The 14096-nt window shown below is 35.3% G+C and overlaps 2 protein-coding genes across 6 annotated transcripts in view; one reads left to right on the forward strand and one right to left on the reverse strand.

The window, feature by feature from the left end:
• CACNA2D3 (calcium voltage-gated channel auxiliary subunit alpha2delta 3) overlaps positions 1 to 14096 on the forward strand; it is a 467172-nt gene that overhangs the window by 387189 nt on the left and 65887 nt on the right. The window lies entirely within an intron of this gene.
• Positions 2628 to 9867, reverse strand: LRTM1 (leucine rich repeats and transmembrane domains 1). Its single transcript, XM_009970841.3, has 3 exons — positions 9641 to 9867; positions 7605 to 8201; positions 2628 to 4929 (listed from the first exon to the last, which is right to left on the reverse strand). Exons 1-3 carry the CDS (start codon positions 9753 to 9755, stop codon positions 4496 to 4498), a joined length of 1146 nt encoding a protein of 381 aa, XP_009969143.2. The 5' UTR covers positions 9756 to 9867; the 3' UTR covers positions 2628 to 4495.

Consider the following 14096-nt stretch of genomic DNA (forward strand, 5'->3'; position numbering starts at 1 on the left):
CCACAGAATGCTTCAGAGCATGTGGTAAAATCCTGCCTCTCTCCATTGACTGAACAAGCAATCTGAAGTTAGATGACGTATTCACAACCATTCACACGTTTGTATTCATTTGTATCTGTTCTCAATTCATTCTACTATACAGAATTATTGTGTGGAATAATTGAATAACAGAACTTTTAAAGATAGTTCTGGTAGTGTTGGCTTAAGAATGTAACCACTATTTAGGTAACTCTTGGGCTTTCCTCACCACTTGTTCTCAGACAATCTGGCTCTCTGATGGATCAATTAGAACACTGTCCCAACATGTATAGTATTAACATGTGTAGTAAATTGCATAGAGCATTCTGCTCTTTTCTTCTGCACCTCTGCTTTGCTGTTGGGGTTTTTTGTTGGGTTGGTGGGGTTTTAGTAGAGTGTAATTCAAGTAGGAGGAAGATTCTTGTGATCTAAAAGTAATCAGATTGTTGGGATTCTGCTGCTAGCAGAAAAAATCCCTGATTGCAGAACAAGGCAGCAGATAAGCTGTCAGGCAGCCTTATGCCAAAAAATTCAATGTACAGTGTACATAGCCCTAAAACATTGGGGGATCCCTCTGTAATCAGTAAGAGAGAGCAACCACAGCTTTCACTGGAGGTGGTTATGAAGTATGTAGTAGTTGGTTTGTTTATTATGGGTTTCTAATTCCAACTCCCTCTCCCCTGTTGTGGCTTACTGCCCCATCCAGATGATTGATGTTGTTGCCTGTCTCATCTGGGGAGCATATAGTCACATTTCAGGTAATATAAACACAGGAAGTACCAAGACTCTCTTATGATTATTATGCCATTTTCAGCCAAGTTCAAAGATCAATGTTACAAAAGTAGGCATACTTTCTGGATGCTTAACTAAAGCCTGTGTGTCTTTGTCTTCTGGCCAGCAAAGATAGATGGTTATTAGTAGGCAACAGTTGGTATTTTTTTGTTAATGATAGATAAGCTATGTATAATGTCACTAAATGTTCTACTTTGATATTCAAGAAGAGGGATCCTGATTTTGTTTGGACACTATATTACTAGGGAATAATGAAGCTGAATTTTGATTGAGTTTGCAAGGTCTGAATGGAAAGACACATATGGCAAGCAAGTATGTTTCAGTGTAAGCGTTGCTTCTTTCAGTATAGATACTAAGGACATTTTCCGTAAAGAACATTAGTGTATTGTTGTTTGTAGTCTGTTCTAAAATGAAATTTTCAAAGCCTCTTTTTCTGAAAAAAAATGTAATAAGGTGAGCCTCTGTATGAAAGACAAGAATACAGCAATATGTGTACTTTCACTGTCTTTGCGAATACCTTTCAGAGTAGTGTGTCCTGATTTTGTTGACTTTGAGGGGAAGAGTGCTTTTTACAGAGATTAGAAAAAAATACTGTGCTCACTATAATACTGCTCACGAGACTGCTGGTAAAACAACAAAGGTTTCTCAGGAACCTTTATCTGAAAAATAAATCTGTGCAGACAACTTATTTCAGCAGCAGATGTCCATTGCTAAGCTTTACAAATTAAGGGCAATTCGGCGGGGAATCCCTAGATCTAATATTTCATTTGTAGTTAGTAATTGTTATGGACAACAAATTGTGCCTTTTATCTGTTTTTCATTAGTCGAGCATTCTGTTTCATCTACTGAAAAATAAATAATTTTGTGTACATTCATTTAAACAATTGAATCAATACTTTGTTAAATGTCTGCTATTAGCTTATCATCATAGATAACTGGAATTTATTAATTGCAAACACAATTGTAAATATTATATATAGTCTTTTAAACATCGAATGAAAAATTTATCCAGGATTTTTGTTGGTGTTTTTTTTTTTTTTCTTTCTTTCTTTCTTTAGCAAACAGCAAGTTGGAAAGTATAAGTCAGATTTTGCATGGCTTGACTTGCTCTACTCCCATAGCAGAGTGAACTAATGGAAATATGAAATACTTTGCTTTTTGTCAGAACTCGATATCAGTAATACTGTAAAACAGTAAGGAAAGCCTGAAAGGTTTTTATTGATAGACTGTTTTTTAAGGACTAGGAGGATGTTCTGGTTATTCCTAACTAGTAAATATTAAGTCAGTGCTTGTATTTTCTTTGCTTGAAGATATCAGAAGTGTGAACTTATTTGTGATGAAATCTGCATTGCTGTAACTGAGCCTATTAGAAACACTGAGGGTGAAATCTCTCTGGAGGTCAGAGGTTTATTAGCTTTCATCTTGGGATCTGCAGTTTGAGTGCAAGTGTACTTATTTTAGGTTGTCACAGTAGAAAAGCACTGATTTGGGATGGCTTAGGACCTCATTTTTTGGCCCATGGACAGTAAGATCCTATCCTGTATTGCTTCGGTCTTCTCTACCTGAAAAATTATGTTTTACTGTGTAAAATTTTATTACAATAAATGGATAAAAGAGTAGAAAATGTAGATCTACACACTCAAATGTCTTTAGCTCTGAAAACAGATTATTCATTAACCTTTACTAAATATTTAAAAGGAAAAAAAAAAAAAAAGCTTGTTTTTGAGACACATTGTCAAGAGATCAGATTTAAAGAGTCGGAATTTAAATATTCGAAAAATCCTGTGCTGATTGTGTTTCATCTGAATTAATGTGCCCAATCTAGGGTACCACATATTAAACAAAATGTAGGAGAACTGCAAAGATTCTGAGGAATGAAGGGAAAAAAAGTTTGGAGAATGTGGCCTTACAGGAAAATTTGAAACTGCTTGGTTTATTTAGTTCAGGATAGAAAAGAATGAAGAGACTCTAACAATAATGTGAAGTACTTATCAGTTAAAAAAAAAAAAAACAACCAACCAAACAAACAAACCCCACCCAGCCAACCAACCAAAAAACCCGCAAACAGTAATTTATCATTTTCAGTGTCTGCTAGATTTAGATTAAGAATGAGACACTTAATTTTCTCTGGACATGAAAGTAACTACAGATGCAGGAATGAGCTTTAATATTTAGGTTGCAATTATTGCTAAGTAGATAAGAGCAAGGGTTACATGACTCCTGCCATGTAGTCCATTACTCAGTTGAGTCTGTTATTAGAATAGCTACAGAACTTGATTTGGAATCTGTCTGTTGTAAGGAGAGTGGAGGTTTCTGACCACCATGACACAGTTTTCTTTTACCCTCGTTGCAGACTGTTACTCAGCCATTGTCTTCAAGTCTTTTGCCCAGTGGAATAAAATGGCAAGATTTTCACCAAAGGTTTAGGATAGATGCTAAGAAAAGCTCTTAGACTATAAGCATAGTTAATTTCTGCATTAGCTACCAAGAGAGTTATTTAGGAGAGTTTTAGAAAACAAATTAGACATTTGTCACAAATAGCCTAGATGTATTGTATCTGGTCTTGGAAAAGGTAAATGGGAATTGCTGAACTCTGTAGGTTGCCTTAAAATAATTTCTACGAATTACTTAAAAAATACTTCTGCACATTCAAAATATTCTTTATGTTCTAAACTTATATTACGCAAATGATTTTGGCTCTGATTTCCTCTGATGGCAAAAGTGTGCAGAAAGTTAGGGTGGACCCTTGAATTCAGCTGAATGTTCTCTCTGTGAGAACATGTAAACATGCAACTATATTATCCTCCGTACTGAAGGGCAGCACTGTGATGGGAACTGCATCTGCAGTCATGATACTTGCAAAATGGAATACTTGTGTGAGGATTTGGGAATAAGAATCTTGAGAAATGTCTGTATCAAGCATATATGCCAGCAGGATAACAGGTAGTGTCTCTTCATATATGCTGTATGTTCTCATTTCAGTGCTTATATCTGAAACAGTGTAGAGTTTCTTCTTTCTTCAGCATTTTCTCATCTTTCTTCCCTACTAAGCAGTTAGAAAAATGATTTGTGACAGTTAACAATGTAGTTCTTATTTTCTAAGTTAGATAAGAGATGTAATGATAAATTGTTGTCTTCTAGGGCAGATTAGAAGATGGAAAATACATTTAGGAATATTTTTACACGTGTTTAAGTTATCAGTGGCAGTGTATAGACTGGCCAGTTCTAAAACTGATTGTGAATTATATTTCTGGATACATACCAGGTATTCTAAGATCTTAAAATATAGTCAGTCATTTGTAGCTATTTTGTATTTTTCTTTGCAGAAAGCTCACTCATGTCAGCTACTGACTGTAGCTGCACTGTAACTCATATATTGTACTAATATTACAGCATGAGCTAGTAATGAAGAATGGAATACTTTAAAGTGGCTACATCAAGATTTCATTAACTCAAACACCCTCAGCGGCTTCAGAATATGCATACACAAAATATAAATAAACTTATATTCTTCTACATAAAATCTTAATAAATATTCCAAATAATATATACTTACATTTAAAAAAAAAAGTGGGGAAAAAAAAAAAAAAAGGCAGTTATTACTATTAAATCAATCCTATTTAGATTCCAGACTTTTAAAATGAAATGAGGGCTTTATTTTCAAGAAACCAAAGACAGAAGTAACTCATGCCAAGGAAGTATCAAATGGCACTTTTTCATCAGGAGTCCCATGTTGTCTGACTGGGGCCAAATGTTCTCTGTGGTATTTAGCAGTAATTGCAGCATAGGCACAACCATAAACAGCAGCTGCCAACATCATTAGACACACAATTCCACAGACAACTCCAGTTATTACTACAGTGGCAATTGCATGACGCAAGCTAACAGGCCTTGGCTTTGGTTTGGGTTCACAGTTGGAACGGCTGCTTTCCCCGTGTTCACTGTGATGAGCATGCCTTGGAGAACTTCTGTGCTCAAAGCTATGGTGGTGAATGTTAGCCAGATGAACATGAGCTGACGTTAGAGGGCATGCCCCAAACAGCTCATAGGGAACTTTGAGGAGGTCCTTTCCTTTCCGAATACCTGGTGCTGAGCAGACAATGCCATCACTTATTCCTCCTGGAAAAAAAAACAGATTTATGGTCTTAAGATTTGGTGATTTCTGAATTACTTTAATGTAAAGTTAACAGAAGCCTGAAGTAAATTTATCATCAGCTTTAACTTTATACTTTTGAAAATTTATAACTCTAAGATCTTTTTCCAGTTAGATCAATGGTGAGGTTATTAACACTCATATAAGAGAGTACTTACAAGAAGCAATTAATAAAGAATTCAGTTATCTATGATTTTATGGATGTAAAAGTAAAAAACAGTAGTATAAAAGTAAGAACTAAGTCATAGATGAAAACAAAGAAGAGTTGTTAACAGCAAATTCATACCATTGCTGCTTTTTATAAAGAGAAATGAAAACAATATACTTAGTAAAGATTTCCTACTTGCTTGAAATATTCCATGAAACAGTCATTGTTCTGACATCATATGCTAACTGTGATGAAGCAAAGAGAGACTTCAGTAAGTTGTATGTATACATGAGCAATTTTTTGAAGTAAGGCCCATGATAAGAAAATACACAGAAATCTAGAGGAGCTAAGACTAATCAATCTGTTACCTTGCTCAAATGATAAATTTCATGATTGCTTAGAGCCACCTTCTGCTCTCTCCCAAAGGATGTTTTTAGGATAATGGAAAGTGAAGTAGGAAGCCTCGATCCTGGTAAATCACACAGTTGTTCCTCAGCCTGGAGAGGAACACACACTGACTGTAGCCTTCAGGTTTCTAATTAGTCAATACACTGTGGCTTTAGGGATGTAGTGTGTCAAGGAGTCAACAAGACCAAAACCATATTTGCATATTTTTAAACATTAACTAATAAAATCAGCTGAATGTGTTAGTTTGAATGTGGATACAGATAAAATTCAAAATCCTGCAACTGTGATACTTCTATGGTTTTAAGTAACTAAACATGTGTGCTTGGAACAGAAGACTGGAGTCCCACCTGAACTGAAGCATTCTCTATAATTGTTTATGAGTATGCATCAAATGTCAATTGCCTGAGCTGGATTCAACCTAACATACTGAAATCTTTTAGAGTTACATTGGACACAACTTCAGACAATGTTCCATCCTTAGCAATGTTTTGTTAGGACTTGCAAGAAATATTTTTAGAGCCTCGGTACTATTTTATCGTAAGTATACAATATAAGAAATGGGAAAGAGTAATGTGCAATGTGACTAATTTTTCTTCATGTGATTCACACAAATAATTTTAGTGAAATATAAGCATAGAAGAGAACATAGTATTTGGGCTTCCTTTAAAACTTGTTGCCAAAATGAATTTGTAATTCCCATATTGCTTAATTTATCTGTGCAATGTTCGGAAAGATGGGAAGCCACCACTAAATTTCTAAATGTTGTTTTTTTGAAATATATTACAATACTTATGCTGCTGGCAGAATAATTAAGATAATCTGATATGTTTATCTTGGATCGTTACATTCTTCTGCACAGACAAGTCAGAACCCCTGCTGAAATTTGTTGTAGGAAATGTTTCCAGCGTAATGCAATTAAAGCCCTGGGATACTGTAATATTTTAATAATCCAAAGTATTAGATTTTAACCTTGAGATGAGTTTAGCCTTTTGTCTTTTCTAAAAGGTTACTTCTGGCAGTGGCTTTACCTCACCCAGGGACTATTCCTATATTAACTGTGTCCCTGCAGAGCCAGTATGGTTTTCCAGTTGACCTGTAGGGTTCTGATGCCTGAAAATGGCAATCTGTTCAATCACAGGCAACGGACCATCTTCACATACACTGTGTTGCAGCATGCTCCATGTCACTTCCATATACAGATAGGTAATCAGTAGTTTGATCGCATGCCAGCATCAAAGCCTGATTGAGAGAAAAACACATTGTCCTGCTGTTCTGAATTCTCAGTCTGAACATACCTCCTGGGAGAAATAAATTAATTTATTTTAATACTTAATTCCTTTAGAATTAAATCATATTCTCTTTTCTACAGCATAACTGATGAATATATTTAAAAGCAGGTGTGACCAAAATATGAGGGTACTTTTATTTATGAAATTTACTTTTCCCCATGTGATGGTATTACACATTTCTGTCAGGAAATTGTCAGTGGATTTCGTACCTCTTCTGGTTAACAACGAATTAGGAAGCAATACTAGACAAGAGTAAATTTACCCAAGATGTAACATATTTTTTTAGGTATTCTTAAAATATTAAAGAGCTACTTTATAGAGGAATTAGAATCCTGAGTTCTCTAAAGTTAAATCGGTATTAGTATCTGTTTTGATGTTTACCCTCATGCATCAGGCAAATAAGTTTCAAACAGTAGGTTGTTTTCTAGCAAAAATATATTGGTAAAATTAAAGCAAGTGTATGTGCACAAGTATACTTTTTATACAGATAGATAGATATGGATATATATGCATACACACACTACACATACGTATTTCCAGAATGTTTTTGTACATACAGTGTGACTGTGTGTGTATACTTTCTCTTTGTGCTAATATAAAGGTCCTCTATGCTTCTAGTTTACCATGTGTGTTTATGAAAGCACCTATATTCTGACCTATGCATAATATATTTTAGTGTGCTTATTTGAGGGGATGATCTATGGTGTGGGGTAAATTGTTAAGCCATAATAGTAAGGATCCGTTAGATGCTGCTTAAGTGTCTTGTGCACTGTATGTAATGAGAAGAATTCCTTACCTCTGTACAAAAAGCTCTCCAACCACAGTTTCAGGCCAAAGACATTACAGTTACATTGCCAGGGATTATCTTTGAAAAGAACCACTTTCAGATTTGGAAGAGACTCCAGCAGAACTCTTTCCATTTTCTGAAGTTTGTTATGCTTCACAGACAGCAATGTTATATTCCCTGTGCTATTTCCAAAAGTCTCAGGCAAACGTATAATGCTGTTGGAGGACAAGTCCAGTTCTTTTAGGTGTGGGAGGAAACTGAAAGTCTTGTTTTCTATATAATGAATCAAATTTCTGGTTAGGTTTAAAACCTGTAGATACCGTAATTTTTGGAAAGCACCTGATGCCAAACTTGAGAGAGAATTATTAGACAAGTCTAAGATTTTGAGCAATGGTGTTCCAGTAAATGCATTTTGGTTGATTCTCCAAATACGGTTATTCTGCAGTTGTAGTATCTGAATTTCAGGAGGTAAATGGGAAGGAATTTCAGTAAATCCTCTATTCTTGCAGTCTGCAGTCTTTGAAGATGTATAGCATAGGCATTTGTTGGGACATCCATGAGCTGCATATATGAACAAGAGGACACTCCAAGCCAAAAGGCAGTTACCTGTATCACAAGTGAAGAAAGATTTAAAATTAGTTCTAAGTGTTTGTCTTTTGGCAATATACAGATCGTTAACACAGGTAAAGTATATACAGGTCCATAATAAACTTCAGTGTAGATAGCATAAAGAAAGTTAATTTATTTTGCAGTACATTAGTAAATTACAGATAGTATTGAAGTACTTGTATAATGCAGAATGGAGTTAGTGGTTCCATGGTCTTAAAATTAAATACTTCCCATGACTATATTAAGTACAAATGCTTTTGAGGAGGATTTGCCATCAGAAGAGCAGTGATGTTTGAAGGAGATGCATCAGTTTCTAAAATTATTAAACGGGAAAATTTCTCTTCTGTGGTAGTAACAACTTTGAGCCACCTTGTATCAGAAGAATCGAAAGTAGAACTTACATTTTTCTGTGTTTTTATTAATTGTACTACCTAAAAATAATTAAGTTCATGTGCTATCAAAAGAATAACAAGCTTCAAAGGTGTTGCTATAAAAACAATTAACAGTACTTTTTCAGCAATCCAGATTCTGTAAGTTTGTTCTTTAAAATATCTATGTTTGTACTTATTGCTTTAATTCCTTTATCTGAGTGCCAGCAGTACTTCCCATAGATACAGGTTTCTACACAATCAGCAAACATTTGTCAAGAAGCTGTTTAAAAGATAAATGAGTTGACAGGAGTACTTTTTAATATTTAGTATATATAATTATCTTTTGCTCCCTGATGTTCAGGTTAGTTTTAACTGAAAAAATAATAGTTTTTACCTTTCATATCTTGCTAACGATCTTACCTATAAAACAAAGTGCCACTTATAGCTATGTTTGTACACATAGCATAAATTAAAAAAAAAAAAATAATCAGATGATGTTGAATAATTAGATTTTCTTTGACTAAAGAAAGTCAGAATAATAAATCCTTTTGTAACATTGTTTTTGAGATGCCTCAAGTAGTTTTTACTATTTAGTACTTCAACATGAAAAGCATTTTAGTTAGTTACTACTTGAAACCTTTGGAAATTAAGGACATACTGCTTATGATTTACAGAGATCAAACTTGAATTAGTAACAGGGAATACCATATGAAACAAACACCGTGTATGATTATAACAATGAATATGACAAAGGTATAAATGAAAGTTTTATTATGAGCCTACAGTTTGTCACAAACTACTGATTAATTTTCTCTCAAATGAAATTGTATTTGTATTAAAATTATACATAACCTGCAATACTGAATTCTGCATTGTAGAATTCACTTGAAAGAATTCAACATTCTTGCAAGGAAGAAAAGCAATACTTTCAGTTCATTGTTCTGCAACAGTTGGCTTCAGAAACTGAGACACAGCTTCCAATGTAGAGTTAAAATAAACACTGCTTGTCAAATGCTTAGAGAACAGAAAAATTTAATTATTAGTCTGAATGCTTCAGTATCTCACCTTTCATTCTGCTTTGTTTATTCTTCATCTTGCAGAAAATCCAGTCCAGTTTTCTGATGTAGAACAGTAACAAACACTTCCTTCTGATTCCCACTTCAATCTGTAATGTGCTCATCCAGTTTCCTTTCTCTGTGTGTGGTTTTTTTTTTTTTTTTTTTTTTTTGTATCTGTGGCTTGTGTAGAAGTGCAACTATTTCTAGTGAGTTAGTCCATCAGCCTTTGATTTTTTCATCACAATCTTTCCCCACCCCCACACCCCCCCACACCCCCGAGGCCTTTTATGACTGTCAGAGACTTACTTTGCCTCTTAATCAGTCAACAGGGCATGCAAAGAGTGTCTGTCAACTCTAACTGGACAGCTGTAACATACAAATAATGACCTGATAGCCTTGCCTTTTTGATTTATTTAATCTGCCTCAAATGCAAGGCACAAAAATAAAGCTGCCTTTTTAAATCCAGTATAGTTTCTGAATTCTGGTGGATTATTAGCTACGTTGTGTCGATTTTTGCAAGATCAGATGGCTCTGAACATGGATTCTGATTATCCTGGGCTGTGACTAAAGGCAGTGGAGTGTATAATATCACTACAAATAGGCCTGTAGGTTGATGACATGGTTTTGACAGTGCACTTGTTTGCTCTTCTAAGCTTATTCATCTGACATCCATTAGTTGTGCTGACAGGATTTTCTTGTATGGGAACACGGTACTGGTGGCTCCTTCCATAAAAATGGCATTGCATACCAGTATGGTCACCAAGAATACTGAACACATTTATTTATTTTGAAAAATATTAAAAAGAAATGGCAGATGGTATTAACATTGTACTTCATGTGTTTGTATGGTGCCTTGACTTGTCTTTTTGTTACTTCTTCAGTATAACTCATTCACACAGTACCATCTACAACAATAAAAGGATTAATGACTTGTGACAATGAAGGAACTCCAAGGTGTTTAAAGGAATGATAGATGCGGTATATAATAGAGTCTTTCAAGGCCATATGACTACTCCATCTGTTAGCTGTTGTATGGAGAGGGAAGTTGTGCAGCCAAGAGCTTTCAGACCTGTTCTTATATGTAACATAATTTTCTTGGGATCAAATTCTGCTTTTAGGTGCTTTTGAAAAGATAACACAAATCTCACTTTTAGGGCAAAATTTATATGCTATAGGCAATGCTAATGAAGGAAGCATAGAAAAGTGATGTTATTGGGTGCAAACTGCTGCTGAAAGCAAGGTCTTATAAGAAGTTATCCAGGGTCGTGTCAAGCTGAGTCTTGGCTATTTCGAGCAAGGGAGATTCTGTCACTTCTCTGGGCAGTCTACTCTAACACGTAACTGCTCTCAGCATTAATAATTTTGTCTTACACACAGAGTTTTCCTTCAATCAACTTGTGTCCATCACCTCTTATCCAGTCAACATGCATCCTTGTGAAGAAAATAACCCCATCTTCTCCATAGCTACCTTTTGTTTACTGTGAGTCTGTGTTTAGATCTCTGCCACCCTCACCCACAGGAGAGAGATGTAGCTGTTATTATTGTATGCTTTGCTGAATTGTTTCCGACACCAGTCAAGATACCCAAAGGAACAGTGAATACTGCTGAGCAGTGAAGAAGAACATGAAACAACTGACATTCTGTAATGTAAACATACTGTTCCCCTCAACAATACTAGGATTATTGCTCCAAATGTCAGACCATGCTGTCCTTCACACTCTTGATGAATGACACCTGACACATCACCCTGATACAGGATAATAGTTTGCAATTTAGTGTAGAGGAATACTGTAGATGTAGATTACCTGGTACCAAAGTCATACTAAATAGCTCCAACTTTACAAAGAGAGAGGGAGATAAAGATCAGCTGTAATATACTTTAAGTTAATGCCAGGTTAAAGCAAAATCTTTTCTAATCTATGTTGCACAATACATTTATTTGCTATTTCCTTTCCCAAACTGTGTTATGTGCACGCATATACAAACATATAAACAGACCTATCTTAAATAGTACCAGTGAATCCCTTTATTGAAGGCAGAATTAAATGTAAAAAGTGCTATTATAAAATATCATCTCCTGAGAAGTCATAGTCTTGCTAGCTGTAGATACGCTGCTTCAGTCTTTCAGAGAACAAATTTGGGTCAGGTGCTTGTTGCTTGACATGACATCGCTGTGTCCTTGCAATAACTCATCCCTTGTATCAATGATAGCCCTTTTCATGACTTTTTATTATATTCCAGGAGGTACTAACTATTATGTCATTATTTTCTGGTATGATAAGACTTTGTCACACTCTTAAATTCTCTTTGGTATCTAAAATTTTATTTTGGATCATGAATTCAAAGGGTTTCTTTTTAAAGTTGTTTTTCCTTCTTAATTGATGTTGGCTGACCAGGTGGACTTACAGGCTCCCACAGCAGTTTGTGTCATCTGAGAGAGGGCTTAAGGAATGTCTCTTAACTGCTTCTCTTATTTTAGGTACATCTTTGCTACTATAATTGTATTATTTTTAGCATGCATCATATTAAAGAGATGTTCATAGGACAAGGTCACTGAAAGTTAAGCACTGTGGGAGGTTCAGTTCCAACAATAATGCAGAGGTTGTTTTATGTACTCTGAATTGTGGTATAAGAAGTTATAACTTTTTTTTTTTTTTTTTTTTTTTTTTTTTTTTTTTTTTTTAAATCTTCATGCCAAGTTCACATTTGGAAACATATGATTAAATCTGTTGATTTGCTTTTCATGTAGATGTGGCTATTTTTTTTCTTATATTGAGAACTCTGAATGCACATGTTTTGTAAACAGAAGTTTCCCCAACCTATAATCCATGTCCTATTCCCATTTATTAGTAATAATACTTTGGTTATGACAGAGAAGTCTGATGTGGTAAAAATTATAGTTGTGACACAGGTAGAAATTTGCCAGAAACAGAATAACCATGAAATCTATTCTACTTCTGGCCTTTTGAACAAACAGCAGAATACTTTTCAGTTGTCTGATGTGGTGCAGCAACTGTGTTATTGTGACTGCTTAAATTAACTTGTGCCTTGTTGTAACAAGATATGGTTCCCCTTGCAAACAGAAAGGCAGACCAATGAACTAATACCCTATCCCTGTTGGTTGGTGGGGGCAGTTCAGTGTTTCCTTTGCCAGCAAACACTGGTGCAGCAGTTACTGCTATCTGGTTTAAGGGAGTAGTATGTGTAAGACTCATCTCTGTTACAGAGTAACATTATGTTAATTAAACTGTAGCAGAACGGAAACAATTTAACTCTTTCAAATATTTAAAACCTCCATCATTCAGATTCCACTGCATTTATGTATGGAGTCCAGCCAGACTTGATTATATAAAAAATGTTCCTAAGATCATAGCAGACAATCCTTATACCTTCTATTTATTAGATTTATTTTCCTTATGCTTTTGACTGGGAAGGTATTAAAAACTATGACACTTACAGGGAAATGGCATGTGCTTTCTCCTTACTAACATGTGTCTCTAGATTGGTAAAACAACTCATCTCTTGCTGAAGACCCTAAATACAACTCTGGACAATGCAGGCTCCTCTTCATTTTGGTGCAGGACAAAAAATAATTCGTATTTGTTAGTGAAACAGCCCATATCTCTGTTGTTAAAGGTCTCACCCTTCAACTGGTACTTAAAAAAATAGAGTACTACATCATGGAGAAAGATTGTATCCTTTCCCAGCTCTGAGTCAGAATGCTGTGCAAGGAAAGAAGAAAGGAGATAAGAAATCCTTAGTCCCTTATGCTTTTCTTTCTACAGACAGTCCTTTTACTCTAAGAGCTCAGGAAACTCTCAGCTTTTGCCTGGCAGGGTACTAGGTTTTCAAAAGTTGACAAAACTTAGATGAAGGCCCTGGATCCCACTTCTGCCTGCTTTTCACAAGAGAACTATAAGCCAGTGGACTGAAACAAATTTGACTAAAGGAAGATTTATACCTTGAAAAGCTGGCCATATTTTCCAGAAGAGGTTAGTGTGTGGATTTCTTCAGACATCTTATTGCTTAGGTAGGATAAGGGGAGAGTAATTCTAGCTAGAGTTTAATAACATCAAATCTCAGTTATCACACAGCATAAGGAGACCCCATGATGTCTAAAACGTTGTTTGCGTCTGTCTTTGGCAATTGTTACAAGTGGTTAGGTGGTATCCCTTTAAGTTCAGAAACAATATTTTGTAACTCTAGAAATGAGGAAACAGGCAGGCAGTTGTGATTTTGTATTTTGGATCACCGACTTGAGGTGAAGAGCCCAGTTTTCTTCTTTTCAGTGGCTTGTTTTGCTTTACTTAGATACATCTGGTACTTGTTTATACAATGCATAATTAATCTATGAAGCGGATTGTTGGAAGTTATCCTTGGGCCAAAAGATTAGTAGGATTCATATATAATCTGGAGCCATAGTTACCTCATGGGGCAAAAAATCATTTAGAAGCGATATAAAC

The sequence above is a fragment of the Tyto alba genome, unplaced genomic scaffold (genome assembly GCF_018691265.1).
Source record: "Tyto alba isolate M040663 unplaced genomic scaffold, T.alba_DEE_v4.0 Super-Scaffold_3, whole genome shotgun sequence".
Classification (NCBI taxonomy): domain Eukaryota; kingdom Metazoa; phylum Chordata; class Aves; order Strigiformes; family Tytonidae; genus Tyto; species Tyto alba.

Excerpts from the sequence above, each read along its gene's own strand:
- LRTM1 (XM_009970841.3), bottom strand. The coding sequence starts at position 9,755 with ATGAGCACATTACAGATTGAAGTGGGAATCAGAAGGAAGTGTTTGTTA. Across the intron at positions 8,202-9,640 it reads TAAACAAAGCAGAATGAAAG|GTAACTGCCTTTTGGCTTGG; the intron begins GTGAGATACTGA and ends CTTGTGATACAG. Across the intron at positions 4,930-7,604 it reads GGAGAGCTTTTTGTACAGAG|GAGGAATAAGTGATGGCATT; the intron begins GTAAGGAATTCT and ends TTTTTTTTCCAG.